Below are 22557 nucleotides of genomic sequence, written 5' to 3'. Positions count from 1 at the left end.
CAGGGCACCTGAATAATTGCACAGCCCTTGCTGGTCACCACAGCAGTTCAGCAAGTCATGAGCAGCCTGTTTGTTCATTCCTTGCAGCCTGTAATTCACAAAGAGAATGTGGGACCCAAAGCAGACGTGGGAATTTCCCCCGGGCCGAGGAGAACATTCCAGCACAAGGAGGAACACAGTGGGAGGGAAGGGTCTCAGGGCAGGGACAGGTGCACACGGACAGCAAACAGCTCCAATCCCATTGCTGCTGAGGCTCTGCACAGCACCAGGAGTCACAACAGGTCACTCCTTTCATATCACCTCACCCACATTTCCAGTCACTCAGAATATTCACCCAAGTGCCTCTCCAGTTATTTAGTTAATTCACAGTCAGACAGAGCCAGTTAAGGATGCTGCAAACTCACACCAACAGCTTCAGAACATCAGCCATAGTGAAAAAAATCAGAATTTCCAAAGGAGGATCTTTACAGATTCTCCAATTACAGTCAACCACTGGAAAACATATTTAAAAGAAAACAGAAACATGAAAATGTTTCATCCCTGAGACTGGGGGGAAAAAAAAAAAATCTTGAATGTGCAATATCATCTCTTCCCTTGAGCTGTCTGACACTTCTCTGACCTCCTGATGAGCCACCTCAGTTCACAAGACCACCTGGAAACTAACTAGGAAAAAAATGAATATAAAGGATAAAAACTTTTCCTTTGTTCAGGAGATCCACAGAATAGCACAAGAACAGTCATGGGGAAAGGGGAAAGAACCTAGACATTCAGCCACAGGCTCCTGGATCATCTCCTCTAAGGTCTCAAAGCATCTCTAACATTTGGATTGTCTTCTAATTTCCCAGAAATCAGGAAAATCACTCCATAATTGGTGTGTACAACTATGATCCTGTCATACAATTTAAGAAGGAAAACACATTTTGCAATTATTCAGATTGTCAGTTATCCCCAAAGGCTAAATTTTACCTTGGCCTGCTGTTGGTAACCAAGCAGTGGGGAAAAAACAACCACCAAAAATTACAAAACTCAGACAACTCAAGGTCAAAAAATTCTAAGTGAAAACCTTGTAATAAATCACTATAAAAGTTTAGGAGAACTTCAACTACCCAACACTTCAGTTATTTCTTTGCATAATCCAGCTCTATTCTGGCTGTGAGTTTGCTGTAGCCTCTGCAATTCCACAAGAAATGATCCTGCCAGGGTATGAACTGCCAGCTCCATCTGCAATTTAGTTTGGCAGAGTTTGATTGAACTGATGACATTAAAGATATTATATACCTGGTTATACAAAAACTCTTATTCCAATTATTTTTGTATGGACTTTATTATTCCTTCTGCTACTGTTTTATTCTATTTGAATCAATTTCACGATAGTGCCCAAGACAGCAAAGTGTTGTGAGGGAACGGTTAAAATCTTCCCTCTCACACAGGGAGTTTTACAGACATTTCTATGCCCAAGTCAATGGGAAAACTGTAGACTTCAGGAATCACATTAAGATTTACAGGAGCTCTTGGAGCTCTCAGAAGACACCTCAGATAATTCTATTTTTGGATGACTGTGAGAACCTCAATAGCTAGACAGTTTATATGACTGATATTGGAACGATGGAAAATAGAGAATTAAACTGAAAGTAGATACTGTATATGATTAATGGGAGAAAAAAACCCCATAAAACATAAAGAAGTTGAGATAAAGTTCAAAAAGAAAACTACCAGTGCAGGGGAAGAGCAAAAAACAAGCAATGAAGAAATAATAACAGACAAGTAAAACGAAATTCTATCTATGTTTATTAGGTGCAAATGTTGAAATGAGTAATGTGGGAGCCATTAGAATTCAGCTTTTCTAGAGCACATTTTCCCCAAATCATGTCCCATCAGATAGAAATCACTTCCCTAAGATTTCCATCAGAGGCAGGCCAAAGGCCCAGCTTTAGAACCTGGCAAGGAGCCTTTTCTTCCAAAGAGAAATAAACCCCCAAGGGGTCATGGTGGTGTCAGAGCCCTTCTCAGGGGCAGCCACCAAAACAACTCCTGGCACTTCCAAGGCACTGCACAGTCCAGAGTGCCAGGACAAGCCCCAAGTGCTCTTCAGGGGTTGTTTAATTACTGCTCCCTCACTTTGCTCTCCTTTTAGGCTCCACGCAGAGGCAGAAGGATGCCAGGACTCTGTCCCTAAAGCCCTCTCCTGGTTTTGGGGTCTCTCACCTGCTGTCACAGCACCACTGCAGCTGTTTGGCTCAAACCAATGAGGCTTCTGGAGTAAGAGGAAACCTCTCCCTTGGGAGCAGAAAGCAAATGCTGGGCAGAAAGTGAGCATCATTATTAATTTACAATTATTTCATAACTTACTCCTGAAATGCCAAACCTGTTTAAAGGCCTCTTTCCTTTCCATCCCAGTGATGCTGGGCATTAGCTGCAGTCAAAACATCTAAAACTGGATGACACACTGAAACATTCTTGTTTCTTGTAGCATTTTAAGGCTGTAACTGTGTCAATTACGTTTTCTAACATTAAAATTATGCAGAAAGTTAATGCTGATGTAACTTTAAAGAAGAAATTTCTGTCACAAACCACGTGAACAGATCCCTACACCCTGCAAATATTTACACACAGGAGTAAATCTCTTCTTCAAAGCACTCCTACAGCTGTCAACAGGAACATCAAGGAGAATTTTACTCTTGATGAAGCACTTATCCCTGCATATAGTACAGGGACAAATACACCTAAGAGAAAAAGTTCAGCGTTTCCATGGAACTTAGTAGATAATTCCTCACATAAGCCCTGCACCACAGAGTCCCCATCTGTGGTGCAAAGAACTATTTTCCTATTTAATTTCAATTTCACCTTTTAACTGCACAAACCTAATGGTTTCCAATTTTTCCTCCATACACATTACAAGCAAAAAGACGCTGTGGAATGTTTTTCTCTTATCTGGATATTGTCATTTTACTGTCTCAAACTTCTAAAAACAAGCTTTTGGCTAGGGAGGAAATCAGTCAGCATCAGACCTAGTGGGGAAACCCTGCACTTGCTCAATGTCTGTGGCTCTTACATAGTTCCAGATGTTCAGAACATTAATAATGCACTAACTCAAAACCTCTTTTTGAAACTTTAGAATGTGCAAATTGCATTAAAACCTCTTTGCCCTCATTAATGGTATTGTTACAATCCCAGTACTCTGGAAAATGTTTTTTGGCATTTGTTTAACTTTGTGATATTGCCATTTACTCATTTTAACAGCCAGTGCTCAAATCCTAATGCTTTTAATAGGCTGGGCTAAACAGACTACCATCCTTTGGAAATTCATTGAAGTAATTTATTAAATAAATAAAAGTTGTCTGAAGACAGCATTGCTGTTTTATTGATGGCAGAAAAACTGGGTTTTTTATAATTTATTTACAAACCCGTGTTTTAGGAAAGTTTTAGAAATGAAATTATTGTTTTTTTCAGAGTTCTATTCATTGTCTGTCACTGAAACACTTCTTGAAAAAAAGGATTTCTACCAATCTCATGTATCTCAGTAAGAAAAGGCTCTGTCTGAAATGAAGAGCCAGACATTGAGAATTAATCACGAAATGATATCCCTCCCTCAGCCTGTCATATCTGAGGGTGCCACATTTACATCAGGCCAGGGTTTAAATCCATGTGGATACAGCCAGAGGTTAAACTGAGGTCCCTCCTGTTTATTCCAAATAATTTCCCTGAACCTGAAGATTCTCAATCTGTTGAAATGAGCTCCACACTGCTCACAGAGTTAATTAATATTGTTAATTCCTGCCTATCTGGAGCTGTGTGAGGGTGCCAAGAATGGTTTGTCAGCACAAGGGCAAACAACACCTGCCTGAGACTCCACTGCAGGTTTGGTGGATACCTTACACAGGGAAAGGGAGCCAAGCAACAAAGAGAGGAGTTCCAGTCCAAAGGGATTTGCTGTCACCCAATCCTGGCTGTTCCCACTCAAGAAAACATGATCAGCCCAGAGGGCAGGAAAATGGGATGAGACTGACAGAGCTTGAACTCTGAACTAGCAGCTCTTAAAATTATGAGACAAATAAAAATTCAAATGTGGAATTTAGCATTTATTTTTGCAAGTGGCAAAAGTTGCTGTATATCATCACTACAACCTCACCCCAAAATTCTCAAGGGAAACAGCCAGTGGAATGCAGCATTAATTGGGTACTGCTAATTCATGCAAATTATGCCACCCTCCTAACTCACATGGCACAATTTACAATCATGGAATAGTTTGGGCTGCAAGGAATCTTTAAATGTGATCCAGTCCAACCTCCCTGCAATGAGCTTGGGTTTTCAAGCAAAGAATTCTTATCAGTTCATAAGTTTTCCTGTTGAACACACTCATTTCAAACCCTCTCCAGCAACAACTGTAAAAATTTTCCTTCCAAGTGTTGACTCCTCAATTAGCAGATCGAATTAACCAACAAAGCCTTGAAGGAAAACACAACAAACCAAACCCACCGACATTAACATCATTGTCCAAAGCTGCTTTCGTTAAAAAAAAAAAAAAAAACAAAACTACTAAGAAAGGTCAGTTAATTCATCATGATGGATTATCACTAAAATTTATAAGCATTAGCATTTTTCTCCTTGCTGGATACCCTGACTTTGATATGACACATATTGAATGAATCATCTAAGATGCAGGCACCAGGCAAGATATATCTTAATGCAGACAGGTCGGCAACATGAGCCCTAATGGGCCTTATCTTAATCTTGTTTAAAAGCATCTTAGATTTCTGAGCAATCTTTTCACCTTCTGATATTCTCTTTTATAGAGTGTTTTTGCTGGAGTTGCTACTGATTTTCACATAAATGCATTTTTGTTGCATAGTATCACCAGTTTTAGGAGCCTTAAAAATGATCAAAGTTTGGAATTTAGTGAATGTTAAGATCAAGCTGATTTTTAAAAAAGTCAGTGTGCCCCAACTCCAACAGTGACATTAAAAATTTCCATGTTGTTTGTGATTTTTCCCAAGTGAACCATGACACCTATCAAATGTGGGGGTGTACAGCTAATGAATTGTTTTCCCATCCATATATTTTTCTCTATGGCACTATTAACTCCAGATATTTGCCATACATCTATTTTAAATAATCACTCTTCAATTAAAAATATATTTACTCAAATACCTGATTAAGATAAAGGGAAATTTCTCTACTACTGCTTTTTTCCACATTCATATTGCATCTAGTAATTCCAAACTGAAATCCAACGTACATACCTAACTAAATTCCAGCTCCATCAAATTACCTGGATAGAAGGTACTTAAAATACAGAGCACTGTCCTCAGCCTTCCAGATATGGAAAAAACCCTTTATTTTTCACTTATTCCAAAGCTGAAATTTCAATTCATAGAACAGGTTGAGCCATCAAAAAATCTGCTTAACTCATAATAGTGAGGTTCATGACCATGTGTATTAATCAGATCTTGACAGCCTTGAAAAATTCCTTTGAAGGCTGCAGTTTTTTAAAGAGAGGCAGCAATTTCCTGTGAAAATCACTTTTGAAATGCAAATATTCTGTATGATGATGAAAGAAAAATACCTTGTTTTCCCTGTACTAATATACTTACATTATTCTGTATTTTCAACATATTAATCTCAGACTTAAAGGCAACCCATTCCCAAATAAAAGTAGTAGAAAGAAAAAGGGCATCCATAGAAAAATATTGGCAATGTGATTTTAAAATATCATCCTTCAATTGTCTGCAATTTCTATTTATCAATACTTTGCTGGGCTCAGGGAAGTGTTCCCACAAAGAACAGAACACACTCAGCGTGTCCGGGGTGACCTTTCAGTGAGGCAGAAGGGCAGGGGAGGGGGAAGGCTTCCAGAGCTGGCCAGCAATTGTTTTCCTCCTTTATTAAATGTCATTACAAAGTCTCTCTCTACTTGCAATTCACATTACTATTCTCATAAAAACTTTCATAAATATTTGTCAGGTCTGGATATGGAAGATCAACTGTTCAACATGACACACTTGGAAAGATAACACTGGAAACTGAAAGATGCTCCAGTTACATTCTTAAATAAATTGGAGATTTCTTGTCAGATCATTTCCTTTGCATGAAAGTGCACAGTTTTGTGGGGTTAAATAAATTTATGGTCAGTAATCTGCTTTTTTCAGTGGCTTACATTACCCGGTCTGATGTGGTCACCTAATGGTTACTGTCAGGAATTGCACTGTGGTTCCAATTCCTAAAGACACCCAGGCAAGAAACAACCCTCCCTTTGCAGCCTGCCAGCTAAATAACAAAATATGAAGGGTTTGCAAAAAAAGAACAAATAGTTTTTATTTCATTTTGTAAAATATTCTCTGTTTAGGAACCTTAGAGATGAGGGAAAAGTCTAAAATTCTATTTCCATCATGTTGGGGTTTTTAATAATTTGGTAGGACTTTTTTTGGGGGGGTTTTTTGAGAGGTTTTTTGTGTTTTGTTTAAGATGTTTTTTAAAAATCATAAATATTTAAAATTTTAGAAGTCACACCTGTGGCAAGCATTACAAGAAAAATGAGTGTGAGCTACAGAATTATAGTGCAGGTTTATATTCCTGTTCCTGACCATAAACAACAGTAACAACAAATAGAGAAGAAAGCAGAACTACTGGGAGATCCAGATTAACCATAATTAGATATCTGTTGTCAGTGAAATTAGATATTACATAAGTTTGAAATGGAGAAATTTGATTCCTTTCAGCCAATATCAGTGAGCAATTCCCCTGACTAAAGAAAAATACACTCCAATCTCCAATGCAGTCAAATGGAACAAGAAACAAGGGAAGGAGAAATTAACTGGATGAATTCTGCATTCTGATAGCGTAGAAAGAACATGCAAAGGCATTCTTGCTGCTGAGTTATACAGAAAGTATTATTTCATGATGTGATTTTTAATTTTTTTCTTAATAAACAGCTTCCAAACCTTCAGGGAAACAACATAAGGAAAAATAATGGATCTGGCTGGGTTTTTGTTAATGCTAATTGAAACAATTATCTGTGTTAATAAGAACATCTGTTGAGAAAAACCAAACATGTTCGCCCATGAAAACAAACCTGAATGCCAAGAAGTAACAATATAATCCCACTGCATTATTACAATACATTTATTTGATAAACATTTCTCTATGTTGATGCATGAAACTGAAGATCACACAGTGCATTTTCAAAGGTGTGTGGTTTCAGGGGAAGAATGGGAATTCAGATTTCCTTACCTTATAGGATGGCAAAAAGCACAAAATTCCTTGGCCAACTGTCTGACAAACTGAAAGCAGCAGCGCTCCCACCTCATCCTGGAACTCGAAGGTCTCTGTGTGCTGGAATGTTGCACACAACTTCCGCCCATTGGGGCCTGCTCCAACAGTGCCAACCCAAACCTGGGGTGTTCCACATGGAAGAAGTTAATTCTAAATCAGGCTGGATAAATTACATCAGGTTCAGTAATGACATTTTAAGTGTGAAAGAAATATTGAGCTATTTCTTTAATTCATTTCAGTACTTAAAGTGCAGTAATTGATATGAGACGGCTGTTACCAATATAGCATAACTTTACCTTTTCCAAGCAAATGTGTCTCTTTGTTCATTTGAAAATGTCCTTTTCTATTGCATTAAGCCAAGCAACAGTCTAGACATTTCTTTTAACTGACAGAAGTGGTTTGTCATCACTTTTACTTGGGTTTTGTACCATGGGCAGCATTAGAGCTCAGGAGAGGGAAAACCATGGCCAGTTTACCTGGGAATTCCGGATAACGTGATTCGCCTCCAGCTGAATGGAAAACTTCACACCAAGCTCTGAGGAAAAGGAATCCATGGGAGAGAGTGTGCCTGATGTCAGAACAATTGTTCTAACTTCATTTAAGTCAGAAAAAGCCTAGGTGGGAAAAAGAAAAGCAGAAATTTAGAAAATCAACACAATCACTTTTAGATCTGATATGTATTTGTTATCACTCAGATTATTTTAGGCTTTCTTCACACTCAGCTCACCACAGCAGGGTTCAAGCACCAAAAATTCAGCATGTGGACAAGGGTTTTCTGCCTTGAACTCTTTTTGTGCTTAGGCCTTGTGAAGAAGGAACTTGTATCTGCATCATCATGCTGGTTTTCACTCATCCAGGTGTAAGTTTGTTGTAGAGCAACCCTGTAATCATCTGCAAATCTATACAGAGATAGAGAAATATCAGTAAAAACTACAATTAAGCAATCAAACTGTGAGCATTCAGCTCATAAATGTTAGACCTGACCTGCTGTTATCTTTGAAGAGACAGGAAAGGACCATGAACAAGCCTTTGAGCACTATCTGTGTTGCAGGGCTCACAACTGGCACCTCAATAAGTTCCTCTCTCCCATACATAGACACTTTTTCTTCTTTTTCCAGGACAGTAGCAAGGTGTTTCTGTAAGAGGCAAATTCCATATTAACAACATTTTAAGTGACTTCTCAAAACCAAAGTTAACTGTCAGCTCACCGCTTTAAAAGTTCATTTTAAATACCTATAAAGTCAGAGGGAAAGGGGCAAAGAAGGGCCAAGGGAAAAGGAAAAATGCTCTCAATTCTTAACAATGCTTTAACATATCTGGCTTACACAGAAAGGAGCGGTAAACTTGAAAATAGGGTAAAACCATTTCAACAGTCAATAAAAATGCTGGATAGAAACAGGCAAAACTGTCACTGGCTCAAATGGTTCAATTTAAATAATTGTATGTGATCAATTGTATCCTTCAAAACATTGATTCTCCACAAATTCCAGCAGCTCGAGTGGATTACTCCCAGTTTTCAAGAGGAATCATTTTCAGACAACTTTTCAGCATTGCAGTAAATTAAAAGATCTGTTTGCATTTAACTTATGCACATTTTAAGATGTTTAACACCACCAATATTATGCATTGTGGTGCTCGTTTATACAGCACACAACATTACCTGTAAAATGGGAAAACTAATCCCAGTTATTCCCATTTTGTGCAAAAAGTTGAGCATTTCTTTGCCACTCCACACCTTACAGGCAGTTTCATAGGCTCTCTCTACCAGCTGCCCAAAGCTGTCCTGCAACCAGCTGAAAAAGAAAAAGCAGCAATCATCTCAGCATTGATTTCAGAGATTTAGAGATACTTTCCACGTACAAACCAAACCTCAAAAATTGCACCAGACTTCTAAGATGATGATAAATGTTTTACTACATGGAAGTAGAGAGATTCTGCTTTTCCTTTATGCCTGCTTTTCACTGTTGAACTCCTACAGAACTGCTCTGAATGCAGCTCATTGAAGTGAGAATAAAATGTCTCCCCACATGTTTATACTTTATATAATACCTTTATAATAAAGAAAAGGAATCAAAATATAATTTTCTCTTATGATATGTCAGGCTCATTCAAGCAAGACTTCTGCTGCATATCTAAAGCCACTCATCACTGCTCCAACTGATGCAGGTTGGTTTATCATCCCTGTCAACTGCTGACTTTCCAATTAAGAACAAATCCTGAGGCATGAAGTGAACACTTTTAATATTTACACATACAAAGGAAAGTGAGGCAATAAAAAGTGCACATTTAAGCCTACCCACAGGTATTGGCAACTGCTGCAACTTGAAGGGGAAGCAGAATTATAATTGTAACACAATGCAAAATGTGATTGACTGCTAAAAACACGAGCTAAACATGGAGATTATCTCATTTGTGGCAGAGCTGAAATTTTCTCTAAGTGACCATGTCTTCCTTCGTCCCTGCAGTACCACAAGACCTTGTCTCTGTCTACAAAAGCAGGCAGCTCCCTCCCTCCGTCCCTTCCAGGAAAGGCCGGAGCTGTCTGCTCCATCAAAAGGCAGGAGGCATCAAAAAGACAGCTGTCAGTGCTGCAACAGCTCAATATATTTACCTGCAAAATCAGTTCATCATTATCAACTCAAGAGCAAGGCACTGTGACTGTTTCAGTTCTAGATTTCCTGCCCTGTCACCGCAAATAATCTGATCCATGGAACAATTAAAATATAACTTCCCTTCTGCCAGGTTAAATGCAAACAAAACCCCATAAATACTGCCCCAACAATCACTTCTTTGGCTATAATTTGCTATATCTCATTAAGGAATAGTGATCACTAACACAGGCAGAATTTGGCCCCAATTTCTCAAATGTAATATCAAAAAGACCTGGAACCAAAATTAGGATAGGACCCCTACAACAGAAATTAAACAGATTTACAATGAATAAAACACCTCAGGAAATGTAAAATGTTCCCCTGTTATGAACTTCAAACACCCTCACACACTTTTGAAATAAAAAATGCAAATACAAACTTAACACAATTGCCAAATATCACCCCAAACCACCCTAAATCTCAAATAAATTCCATCTAACATTGAAGCATTTACTTGAAATGCCTGTTAAATTATTTTTAGTGCTAAGCAGGAAGCATAAATAAAATTAGCTTGATTCCCAGAAAGGTATCTCTGGTTTTGAAGTGAAAATTGCCGTATGCAGTATTTCCAGGAAAAGAATGAATGGATGTTGCACACATGCCTTCAGTTGCAGGAAGTGTATTTGCTGCTTCCCTCACTACCAGAAAATTCCACTGTTGACACAGCATATGCCATTGAACAAAGTGATTAGCCTTGGTAAATGTGCATCTCATCAGCAGAGCCTGCCAGCACACCTCCATTGGTCTATCTTCAAATTCCTCACAAAGGTCACTGCAGCACCTCTGTGGCACTAAGCCCATCCTTAAGTGCTTTCTGGAATGAGCGCCCAGGATCTTTAGAAGTGAAATAAGATTTTTTTTCTAGCTACCCATGCATTTGGCAAAGCCATGTCCCTGTGCAGGAGCATTTTACCTATTACTGGCTATTACACCCAGTCTTCTGCTTTCCAGCAACTGCTTTTCATGCTGCTGGCAGATTTGCCAAGACAATCAACCTTAGTTTTCCTGATAAGGTTAAAAAGCTTGAGGCAATCAAATCTCCAGCCATGCTGTTCTTATCTTCTACTAAAGTTTAACATTTGAAATACCCAAGGTAGGAGAATTGGCTTCTGCCAAGCAGAAGTCCCTTGTCTCTGTGTGACACAAACATTAACTCTGAGAAGAGAGTGAGGATGGGAGAATGAACTGCTCCAGTGCTGTGCTCCACAGTCCATCGCAGCAAAATGAAGATATTTCACACACTGAATCAGAATTCAGTTAACTGCAAAGCCACTTGTAGCATTATTCACTTTTTTCTGCTGACTTTGATACTTTCACTTCACCCAAAAGACTTTGCCCTGAACCTCTTGTTTCCTCCTGGGCTTCTGTGCATTTTCTTTTGTTCCATCTCCTCTCATGATTTGCAACTTATGTTCCCCTCTTCCCAAGAAGTTGTTTCCCAGGGAAAACAAAGGGCATGACTGACAAATTCAGTTTCAACTAGGAAGAATTTGGTAGATTCCAATCTGATTCCAAGAAAAGGTTCCAACCCGTTCCAAATACCTCCTGTCCAAGGCTCTAAAGGCATTCTATAAACACGAACTAATTAATTCTTTGACAAAACAATGCTATTATTACTTGTCAAATAAGCAAACAAATGCGTAAAATACAAAAATTTATCTTCCAAAAATTTTCATACCAAGCTTTGTAAACCAGGAGTCCAAAAAAGCCCCATAAAGAGCAGCACATCATTCAAAAGCGTAACACTTTTCAAAAGAGAATTTCAATGTTTCCATGTGAGACCAGTAGTTTTTTAATAGATCAAACCCCTGTGGATTCCTCAAATGAACATAAATCAAACAACTGCATAGTTTCAAGTGTATCTTGGTTGCATTTTATCTGATGTGACAGAGTAACTTATGCCATCAATCGAAAGGTAATTTTAAAAAATATTCATTGATATAAAGCAATAATAAAGTTGCCTTACTTTATCAAGGAGCAGCACACAGCTCGGAGGGGCTCATGATGCTTCTGCCTGATGTTGTTGTTGACCATGAAATCGAGCTCCTCTCGGGCAGCTCTGAGCTGGCTCTCGGTAACCCCGTAGCTCACGGACTCCCGAGCACAGTCCTCAATGTTATGGGCTTCATCCAAGATGACTACTTGGTCTTTTAGCTTAATGTCCATCTAAAAAAATTATAATTATTGTCTAGTAAAATAGAGTGAAAGACATGAGAAACAGCAACTAACAGGATCCTGTTAAAAAATGCATATTCTGCATCACAGTGCAAATGAAGCTTTCCAGGTTTCGAGCCAATTTCCATAATCTAGAAAATATCCAAGGGTGAAAAAACCCCAGGAGTTATTTTGTTGATACTATTTTGGACATGAATGGGATATCAGTTGACCATAGAAACATAATATTCAGTGGGTAATTTCTTTTTAACTCCAGTTCTTCCCATGTTTCTCACAAATATACTCACACTCTCCCGGATCTGTGGGTCCAGGAGATAATTGTAAGGACAAAACACGATGTCTGCCTCCATCATGAGTTCTCTGGCTGCAAAATAGGGACAGGCACGAAGCTTCCTGCCCAGGCTCACCAGGTCTTCAATGTCCCAAGCCTGGTACACCCTGGATGCAGACTGCAGGGCATGGTGCTCACTGAGCTTATGAACACCATGGTAATAAGAACAGGACTTGCCCTGAAAGCAAAGAAGTGCAGAGACTTCGTGGGTACAAGAAATAATGAAAACCAAGTAGGCTTAATTCTTCCAAATGTTCCACGCATTTGGCTATTTCTTGGAAACATTTCTAACAGCTGCTTTTTATGCCAGACCATAACACATCATGTCAGGTAAATCCATGTTTCTAAAATGTACATCAATAAAGGACACTTCTTTCATCTTCATCTATAAACCCAATGATAATTTAAGTCTTACTACAGTGTTAACCTGGCAGTCATAAATCTCATTCCTGTCATCATAATTTTTTGCAGTATTGCTACTGTGTATCAACGTTTTCTAACAATATTTAATTTTAACCAAATCACCAGGTGGCATTTAACCAACATAATATAAAGACATAGAAAATGTTACTCATTCCAGCTGTTAAATTTGACTTTGTTTAATGAATGCCCATTTTCTCAAACAAAACTACTCACTTGCTTTCCTTCCAGCAATTCTACACACATTTCATTCCTGTTACTACTGTGGGATACCACTGGATGAATACAGGTATAATCCCTGCTGGAAAGGATTGTCATGGGGACACAAGAATACGCTGTCCTCTTCAGCTCCCTGCTGATCTGCGTTATTTGCTTGTGTGTTCGTGTCCCAAAAAAAATTTTGGGAACACACAACCGATCTCCATTTTCTTTCTTCTTTGCGTGACTGGGATCTTTATCAGGTTCTTTTCCAAAAGAACAGGAACACTCAGTGCAAGGGCCAGGAGGCTGCAAACCAAGACAAAAAAATGATTAACAAAATCCCACTGAGAGATGAATGTGCTAAATCTGCTTATGGTCTGGTAGGAAAGTGCCCTCTGGGATAGCTGGTTCAGTCACCAGGGCAGCCCATCAAGCTGCAAAAAGTTCTAAAATGTTAAAGCACCACATCCTTTTGCCTGGAAATCTCTAAAAAACCTTCCAGCAATCATAATTTTATCATAACCCAATCAGAAAGAATTATTAATCCAGTGGAATATTTACACATGAATAATGCAAATAAAGCTTCTCACATTGAAGCTTCAGCTCAGGACACTCCAGTTACAGAGCAAGAATCCAACACCTTCAATGAAGAAAACTTGGAACAGGCACTCAAAATAAATTTTTTCCTTAAAGCAAGCAGAAGAAATGTAGACAGTTCAGGAGCTCTGTGTGCAGATAAAACAGACTACACCACATACTCTCCATTAGAAACATGTTTGCTGTGCCATTCTGCCAAAGGCCATCGAGGAACCAGGAGAATAAAAGAAGCACAGGGAATAATTCTAAACAGAACCTAATCCTGTAAAATATTTGTTAAAAGCCAATCTTTTTCTTCCTGAGAAGCACCATCTTTCAGAACATTAAATACTGGAACAAATGACATGAAATTGTCATGATGAATTTGAAAAGACACATAGGAAACAAGGAACTCAAGCATAACCATGTCCTAACACACCTCCCGTGAAAAATAAAAGAGTTCTTCCAGTGTCAAAGAGTTTGTATTTGGGCTCCAGGTGGTAGTGCAGGTAACAACATGTAGCTGCCCACTGCTCCCTCCCTTTTTGTTGTATCAGTAAGATTATCCATTATAAACAAATGCTAAGTCATGCTGTGTGTTACACCACAATTCTGGGGATCAAGCTGTCTTTAGCTTCCACTCCAAGGAAAAGCAAGTTCGTGTTACCCTCAGCCCACTCAGCCTTGTCTGCCATTAAATATTACAATACATGATAGAAAGCATGTAAATGTAACCCTCTGGAGCTGCCACTCACTGGGATAAAAGGTTCACTGATGTGCCAAATAAACAGGCCTCAAAGCAGATAAAGTTACACCCATGCTGGAATTGTTACATTCCCCTCTCAGGTTGCCAGTAACAGCAGATTTCATTACCCTGTGCTGCCACATTAAATAGCCAGTTCCAAATATCCTGCCTTCTATATTGAATAATTACTTATTCACTGAAAGGATAAAAAGAAGAGTTATGAATGGGGCTCTTGTCAACAGGCAAGCAGGAAACAGCTGACATATGGTATATGTTACATATGTGCAAGGCCCAGCTCTGTGCTCACACAGAAAGCTCCAGTGGAAATGGTACCTTGATATTTCTATCAGTTATATTCTGGTTTGCTCCTGGAAATAATGAAAACCACATTACCACTCTAAAAATTAATATAACTGAGGCAGTGACTGTGCAGGGCCTTTAAGAACACATCTATCTTTTAATTTTAATCCAAGTCAGATTGTGTTTTCAGAGGTAAAAACAATACACAGGACACCAAGATGATCCTTTACCACTAATATTTCACTGCTATGCTAAGCCAAATAAAAATAATAGAAAAATATTAAGAACCATCAGGCAGCTGTTTTGCAAGAGTTCTTAGAACAACAGGAAAATGCAGCTCAAATTAATATATAAAAACATGAACAGAAGGTTCTCCTATGATGGGCTTAAAACACCAGATATTATTCTTTTCATAAAAAAGAAATAAAGTGCTCTTATGTGTGAGGCTTATAAATTACAGTATTTTACAGGGGGGCTTAAAAGTTTGGTTTAAGAGGTTTGGAATTGGTATAATACTGGCATTAAGAAGCACTTTAGCCATTATTCCAGTACTAAAATGTTACCTTTAACTTTGAAAAAAGTTTCACGTTCAAAAAACACTCAAACCCACAATACTGAGAAAGTTGTAAACTCAGGTTGATTTTATAGTAAGTAGTTAAGAGTATAAAACTGCCTGCAGTAGTCACAGCATATCTGAAAGCCACAGACACCATTAGCCCCAAATACATTAACAAAATAAAACCTCCTTAGAAAGTCCTTCATAATGAAAAATAACTTCATAAAATTGGTTAAAATACAGTTTAAAAGTTGAGTTCTTCATGTTCTTTGCACATTAGTTGACTGCGTCGATTTGCACTTGTATTCTTAAAATACATCTTTAAATTTTATTAACAACAAACTATTTTAATTCTGTATTTCTCTGAGAAGAATTGACTGTGGATATCACATAGTAAATACCTAATGTAGTGTTCCTCTCCCATTCCTACAGGAGAAAGAAAGCAAACTCCCCACTGAACAAGGGGTTTCCTTGTCAGTGTTGCCTCAAAGCACAAATTTTTACACTTATACCACAGAGATACCGGTTTAGCTGTAAAAAAATTGGAAAATGTTTCAATTCATTTATGAAGGAATTGGGGCTCAGGCTGATTAGAAATAATTCATATTAAGACAACAGAACTGCATTTCATAATACCCTCTGGCTTCAGAACTAAACCTGTTTTCAGCTGTCGGAATCTGAAAGAGGGATTTTCATTTGGAAGAGGGCAAAAAGAGATCCTCCTGTACTTTCTGCAGTATTTAATCAGAAACACCCAGTAACAGATGCCATTAGAGATCAGATATCAGCCTATATGGACCTTAGGCTAATGCAGCTTGTTTGTACTTCTGTCAGGGGTAGATAAAACAGCGTATCACATCAATATTTATATGGCAAAAACGTGGAAGTCCGATTAAAAAAGGAATAATCAAGTCCACCACCCTGTCCTGTGTGTAAAATAGAGCTAAACAAACACTGGGGCTGTGATCTTTGAAACACAAAGAGGTAAGAAGAGTTCTTCGTATCTCCATCTACATTTCCCAGTTACAAAGCTGCCTGAATGCGGCAGCAGTGAATGCCTCTTGTGTGAAATATCACACAAGCACAATCTAGGGAGATATCAGCAGTGACATTACCAGAGCTTTTCAACTGCTCCTTTCGAAGCTCTCAGAAAGCCCAGCATTCTGCTGCTGCTGCAGCCTCTTGATTAAAGCACACAAAGCAGCTGTTTATCCTCCCCCAGTCACCAGCAGGTGAACCCAGTTCAATATTTATCATAGGCTTTCACAGATCACTGCTAACCAAGCAAACGTTTTAATTAAGCTGGAACTTGCTTCAAAGAGCTCATTCAAAACGTCAATCAGCAGGAAAAGGATCAGATACGGTGTCAGGTGAGAGCATGTAATACAAATCCACAACTTTCTTCATCGTGGTAAATTAGCCCATTCTGGAGTCCAGACCCTGATTGTAACAGGCTGCCAGTCCCCTGGAATGTGTAACAGAAGTCACTCAAACCCCATTGTGCAGGTTGTAAGCAATATGTTAAACTGCAATGGGCTAGCACATTAAGACAGATTCTTTTCACAGTTGTTTTTTGATACCCCAAGTGTTTGTTACACTACTCTCCATTTACTGTTTACTTTCTTTCCCTGGTAGAAATGGGGATTCCTTAACGCAGCTGCCCCAGTTTCTCAGGCCATATGCTTTGACAGCAGTAATCAAGACAGTACCCTGAGGGTATAATTTCCCCTTTAACCCCACTCTGGAACTGCCCTCCCTTGCAGGAGTTAATAGCAGAGGGCCAGAGATGGATTCCCAGGCTCTGGACTGAAAGTGGCTGAGAACAGGCTTGGATCCTCACCCACACATCTGCAGGTGTTGTGATGCAGCAGCGCTGGGCAGCACCTCTCATGCTCTTACAACAACCACCCCATTCTCCTTCTGGGAGTATAAACAGGACTTGACAAGAAACTAAATTTGCTTTGAGCAGAGAACTGACCACTGCAAAACACAGGTTATTCAAAGGCAGGGGTACTTCAGTGAACAAGACAATGCTGCTATCCCATTATTGTATCACCCTAAATACACAGTCCATTATGGTAAGTGTTGAACATAAGCTCTGTTGACTTCATCTCCTAAGCCACACTATAAAAGCATTTTTACACCTAACAGCCTATGCTGTGATGACCTTCCTATTCTAAACTAAATGCAGTTAAGGTTCAGAACCACTAAATGAGAAATAAGGCTTTACTTCCTGCAATTGTTTCTTGATACCAGACAAGTTCTCAGTCTGCTAAAGGAAAAGTTCTTCACAGCAAAGTAATACCTTATTCTTTCATTCTTAGAAAGAAACTTTAATAGAAATAACCCCCCCTCTTTCTTTTTAGGTTACATCTTTCTAAAGATGTAACTAACAGTATATAGTTTAGTTTTCAATTTTCTTCTATACGAGAAATTTCTAGAAGGTTTAAAGCAAATTTTTCATGTACCCACACCAAAGTACCACAGGAAATTTTACAATCAGGAAGGATGAAAGGCCTTTTTATTTGAAAATCAATAGCACACTCTGGTGGCGTTTAGATTTCAGACTACCAACTGAAGCTCAGTGGCAAAATGCATTTCGTATCTTACTCAAAAATCTACAGAGCTTTCAAAAATTAATAAAAACTACCTCCCATCAAATGGCCTACAACATAGATTCACTTTTGTCAAGAAAATATTTAGCTCCCAGTATCTTACAGTAATCCTATAGCTTTTGGTTTCCTTTGTGGTGACTACATCACTAACATAACTTGGCATCTCACACTCAGCTCTCTACTGCCCCACATTTCTTCTTCGACTGCTTTTGCTCCAACAAACATTTATGTAAAATCTATCATTTTCAAAGAGTAAGAAATGCAGAAAATGCCTAACAAAGCTGCAGAAAGAGGTGCAAATTTGTATTTCAACTTCTGATGTGATATTTCTGCTATAGAAAGTGGTAATAAAAACCAAAACACTGGGGAACCTTTGCATTAGCTGTAACCGTGCAATGTTTGCTGAAACTTCATTAAGCTGCATTTCATGCAAAATCCCATCACATAAAATATTGTTTAAAATTGCTGTTGAACTAACACTCCTGATGTAAAAGATATTACTGTATTACTTACTGTTTGGGGAGCAAAACTAGTGGTTTTCATGCTTTTTTCAGAGTGAACAGTCAACTCTCCGTTTTTTCTCTGGTGATAAACTTCTAAAGCATCAACCAGCTGCACTCCTTTTGCAAAGCAGTGACGTTTTCTAACCTGCTGGGGAAAGAAACAATGTAAAAACGCACTGGGCAGAGGGATGTGCTCACACTGGCAGTCCTGGTTTTGTTTCAGCTGCGTCTGTTACAGTGGGCATCACTGTTTGCTAACAATTTAACCAAATCTAAGCCACACAAAAGTAACTTGGGAAAAGCTATAAAGTTTTAATTATTAAAAAAATCTGTAGTTATTACTGAGCTTTTCTGCTTTGCTTTCCCACTGTTACAAAATTTACAGAAATTATAATACCATAAGCTGAACACTTCCATAACAAAAACAAGAAATAAATTCAAGCCACAATGATGTAAAAACTTAACCAGAAGTAACCAGCTGCGCAGCAATGTAAAAGCTATTTAAGGGCACAGCTGAACAGAAGTCCTCAGCCATGTGACACCAACAGTGACACAGATGAAAACAAAGAAGAAACACCGCGCTCCACAGATCAGCCAGAGATGTCTACATCTGACAGGACAGAAACCAGAACTCTACAGTATTTGTATTCCTAATACATATTTACAACAGCACTTTCAACTCTAGACTCTCATACTTTGGCTTCATATTAGAGATGTACTGGGAATAAATATATTTCGGGGATATTACCTGTTTAAATGTGAAAGATTTTAGGACAGGGTATAACAAACAATTTAGTGCAACAACGGGCTCCTTCGTAAGAAGTAACAATAAAAATGAACAAAACCCTGTCACTCCAAACTGTGACTGTGACATGACTCAGTTATTTCTTACACCCTCCTCTGTAACATTAATTGGGATTTGAGTTTGGTTGAGCTACACCCAGATGATTGCACTGCCAATAAACTCTGCTCACCTGCTGCTCTGTTTCTAAAGGACGAATCCTTTTCCTGTCTACTTGAAAGTCATCATTCTCACTGTCACGAAGAGATAACTTTTTTTTGGCAGACAGTTTTGAAGCTAGTGTTTCATTTTCCTTACATTCTGTAATTAACAAAATAAAATGGATGTCCATTACTAGGGATGCATTAAATAAGAGCAACATTTTAAAGTATAATTACTGCAGAATAGTAACTGCTAGAATTACTACGAATATATATGGTGTAGGAAACAGTGTTAGACATTCCTAGACACATTAACCACCAGAGAGATTTCACACAGGGCAGAACCATGCCTGTTACTATGATGGTAAAAAAACATTCCTGGTTGAAAGCAGCAGTTACTTCCAGAAGAGAATTTTAGCTGCCTCTATATGAAGTTACCTGTGTTTGTCAATGGGCTTCCAGGTTTCCTGGAAGTTCCCGTGTCAGGATTATTGGCAGAAGAAGGAGCACTGTGAGTCCCGCTCGTTGCAGCCTCGTTGCTCTTAGACTGGGAGTGACATTTGCAGTGACACGGTGGGGACGGCTCTGCCTTCCTCTCTTCCTTCTCACATGATGAGGTTGGCACTGATTTCTCTGAGGGACAAAGTCATTTGTCTGTCATTAAAAACCACCCCAGACTCTACACGAGAGCCAGAGGTGCAGAACAGTGAAGGTGGAAGTTCAGGTTAGAAGCCTGGTGTCTCTACAGTGCTGAGCAATCTGTGGTCACCCTCTGAAGAACAGCAGTGCACAGAAAGGAAAACACCTGCCCCTTTCCATTCAATCCACACAACTACAACCCTCAAGGATTTTCTTCCAAAGTTCCAACAGCCACGTTCCCTTATGGATCCAGCTCAGCATTACTGCTTTATGCTGCCATTAAGGCAAGGTGTCCAATGGTGGACAAAGACCTGAAACCAAATGTTTAAAGGCTGATGAACAATAATTAACTATTGTTCATTTTGTAACAAAAATTACGCAGACACTAAGACACTTACCATACAAAGACTGCTGCCACGATAATGCAGAACAAAGTAATGCCAAGCTTTTGCCACTTCCTGTAGGGCTCTCCAGCAAACAGTGCTGCCTGTTATTCAAGCCTTTAACAATCTTTAAGGAGAATAAAAGAAACAGAATTAACAGAAAACAAAGCAGATGTCTCTAGCTAACTAATGTCCCGCCTAAACTTCCCCTGGCACATCTTAATTCTGTGCCCTCTTATCCTGCTGCTGGTTAAAATTCTTCAAAAATGTTTAAATATAAATGCAATAATTCATTTTGAAAAAGTTCTCAAAAAATTAAAACTTATTGAAATATTGCTATATATAATTATTCTGCTTAAACAGCGTGTTTTACTAAATCATTCCCCCCTTGAAAACTTGAATATTTATAGACAACTGTTATTACAGTACACCTAGATAAATAACCATACATTTACAACACATGGAACTTATTTCTTGGCATAAATGCTCCCAAATCCAAAATGTACTTCTGCATTCCCTAACCATGGTCCAGATATTGCACAGCACAGAGAACACTGAGTTGCTACCACTGAAATTCTCAAGACACTGCGGGCTCTGAATTTAATGTGTGTCAGTTTTCTAAATGCTGACAGAGATTTTTGAATTTCAGATATTGGAAAACACAAGCTCTTAGTCTGGCAAATACCAGTACAAATTCTACTCACAGCATTCATCATAGCGAGCTGGGAGGGGTAAGCCTTGCAGGGGAAGAGGATCTTCACCCCCCCAATTGTATATTCTGCCCCATCAGAAGGCATTGCAAGTTTTTCTCCCGTTTACTTCAGGTTTAGAACTGCAATTAAAATACAGAATTAGTAACTCAATACTAACAAACAGGCAAAACCTGAAACAAATGCAGCACCAAATGAAAACAAGGAGAAGCTGTTAACCTGGTAACAGCTCAGGATATTAAGAGAATTGGAATACAGGAATTTATACCACACATAATTATTTCAGACTTGGTCCACATTACAAGCAAGAGCAAGTTGTCACCAGCTAAAGAGTAGCATCAGCAATTAAAATAAAAACACGATGAAGTGCACACGCCAGTTCAGATTCTATTAGTCAGACTGGAGATAGCTTTTCAGCACCGACAAAGAGAGCAACTTTAATCTGGTAGATTCCCTGGGATAAATTAACTCACTGACATGTGTGTCCTCATCTGCCTTTTAATAATTAAACATATACATCGGAAGACCACCAATGTATGGCATGATTCGGCTTCATCACCGAGTTCCTCAACAGGAAAAAGCAATTCTAGCAAAAGGAGATCGCTGACATGAGTTTACATCCAACCCCTCGTTCTTAAAGCAAAGGCCACCACGTTAAAAGGCTTTTCCCCAACCCATTCTGGGAGGGTGACTCGCTTAAACGAGCAGTACTCCGAATTAAGTTTGCCCCTGAGGAGGAGGGAGGGCCCGGGACACTGCAGAGACCCTTCGTGGTGTGATCAGATCCACCAGGAGCGCACCGGGCACTCCCCCCAGCGACATCTCGGTCCGGGCAGAGCTGTTTTGCCTCCCGAGGGCAGGCGGAGCTCAGGAAGCAGTGGGGCCGCCCCAGCCCAGCCCACGCAGCGGCACCTGGGCGTTCGCTTCCTTTGTGTGCTCGGCGAGGCGGCAGCGCCGGCAGCCGCTTCCCCCCGCGCCCCTCACGGCCCCGCACCTGGGCAGCGCGGCCCCTCAGCGCCCTCCGTCCTTCCCGCCTCCGCCCCAGCCAATCAGCTGACAGGAAAGGGCCGCGCGCCGCCAGTCAGCAAAGCGCACACTGGAACGTTCCCGCCCCCAGCTCTGCACGCCGAAAGCCAATCACAGGGCGCCTTGTTGCCTTCCGGGTTGTACGCGTTGCTAGGCAACCGCGCGCCCTGTGAAATACTCGAATACTTGTTATTGGCCTTTATCATGATTATTATGAATTATATTATCATATTATTCTATTATTTGGGTTTGTATTTATGATAAATATTATTATAAATAAATTGTATAAGCATTGCATACTATTATTTGGTATCATTATCATTATTATTATTACTATTATTATCATCCTTGTTTTAAGTCCACAGAAAACACAATGAAAAAATTAATAGTTTTCATAAAGCCAGTGTCTTTTCACTACTGCCACACACAGAAGCCCCAAGTTCTTCTCTTCTTGTCAGGTGTCTGTGCCCCGAGGTGTTTTCCTCAGGTGAAATTTGGGATGAATCTGGAAAACT

At 39.3% G+C, this 22557-nt stretch overlaps 1 protein-coding gene across 2 annotated transcripts in view; it reads right to left on the bottom strand.

Annotated features, from left to right (window-relative positions):
- BRIP1 (BRCA1 interacting helicase 1) overlaps positions 1 to 22084 on the bottom strand; it is a 50903-nt gene extending 28819 nt beyond the window's left edge. Inside the window, exons 1-14 of one of the 2 annotated variants that reach the window (XM_042026412.1) lie at positions 22011 to 22084; positions 21011 to 21138; positions 20322 to 20433; positions 19723 to 19917; positions 19317 to 19444; positions 18353 to 18490; positions 13063 to 13353; positions 12383 to 12604; positions 11887 to 12086; positions 8930 to 9062; positions 8254 to 8405; positions 7997 to 8168; positions 7746 to 7883; positions 7228 to 7389 (exon numbers count right to left, since the gene is read on the bottom strand). In XM_042026412.1, the coding sequence (XP_041882346.1) occupies positions 7228 to 7389; positions 7746 to 7883; positions 7997 to 8168; positions 8254 to 8405; positions 8930 to 9062; positions 11887 to 12086; positions 12383 to 12604; positions 13063 to 13353; positions 18353 to 18490; positions 19317 to 19444; positions 19723 to 19917; positions 20322 to 20433; positions 21011 to 21103 (2136 nt within the window). In that variant the 5' untranslated portion in view covers positions 21104 to 21138; positions 22011 to 22084. The remainder of the gene's footprint in view (positions 1 to 7227; positions 7390 to 7745; positions 7884 to 7996; positions 8169 to 8253; positions 8406 to 8929; positions 9063 to 11886; positions 12087 to 12382; positions 12605 to 13062; positions 13354 to 18352; positions 18491 to 19316; positions 19445 to 19722; positions 19918 to 20321; positions 20434 to 21010; positions 21139 to 22010) is intronic. The other variant, XM_042026414.1, reaches the window with a different exon arrangement.
- Between the last annotated feature and the right edge of the window lie 473 nt (positions 22085 to 22557).

Source organism: Corvus kubaryi, unplaced genomic scaffold (assembly GCF_017639235.1).
Source record: "Corvus kubaryi isolate FWS band 111438036 unplaced genomic scaffold, C.kubaryi_AGA036_p1.0 37284, whole genome shotgun sequence".
NCBI classification, from domain to species: Eukaryota; Metazoa; Chordata; class Aves; order Passeriformes; family Corvidae; genus Corvus; species Corvus kubaryi.
Note: the sequence above shows the minus strand (reverse complement) of the source record. Positions and strands in the feature narration are given on the sequence as shown.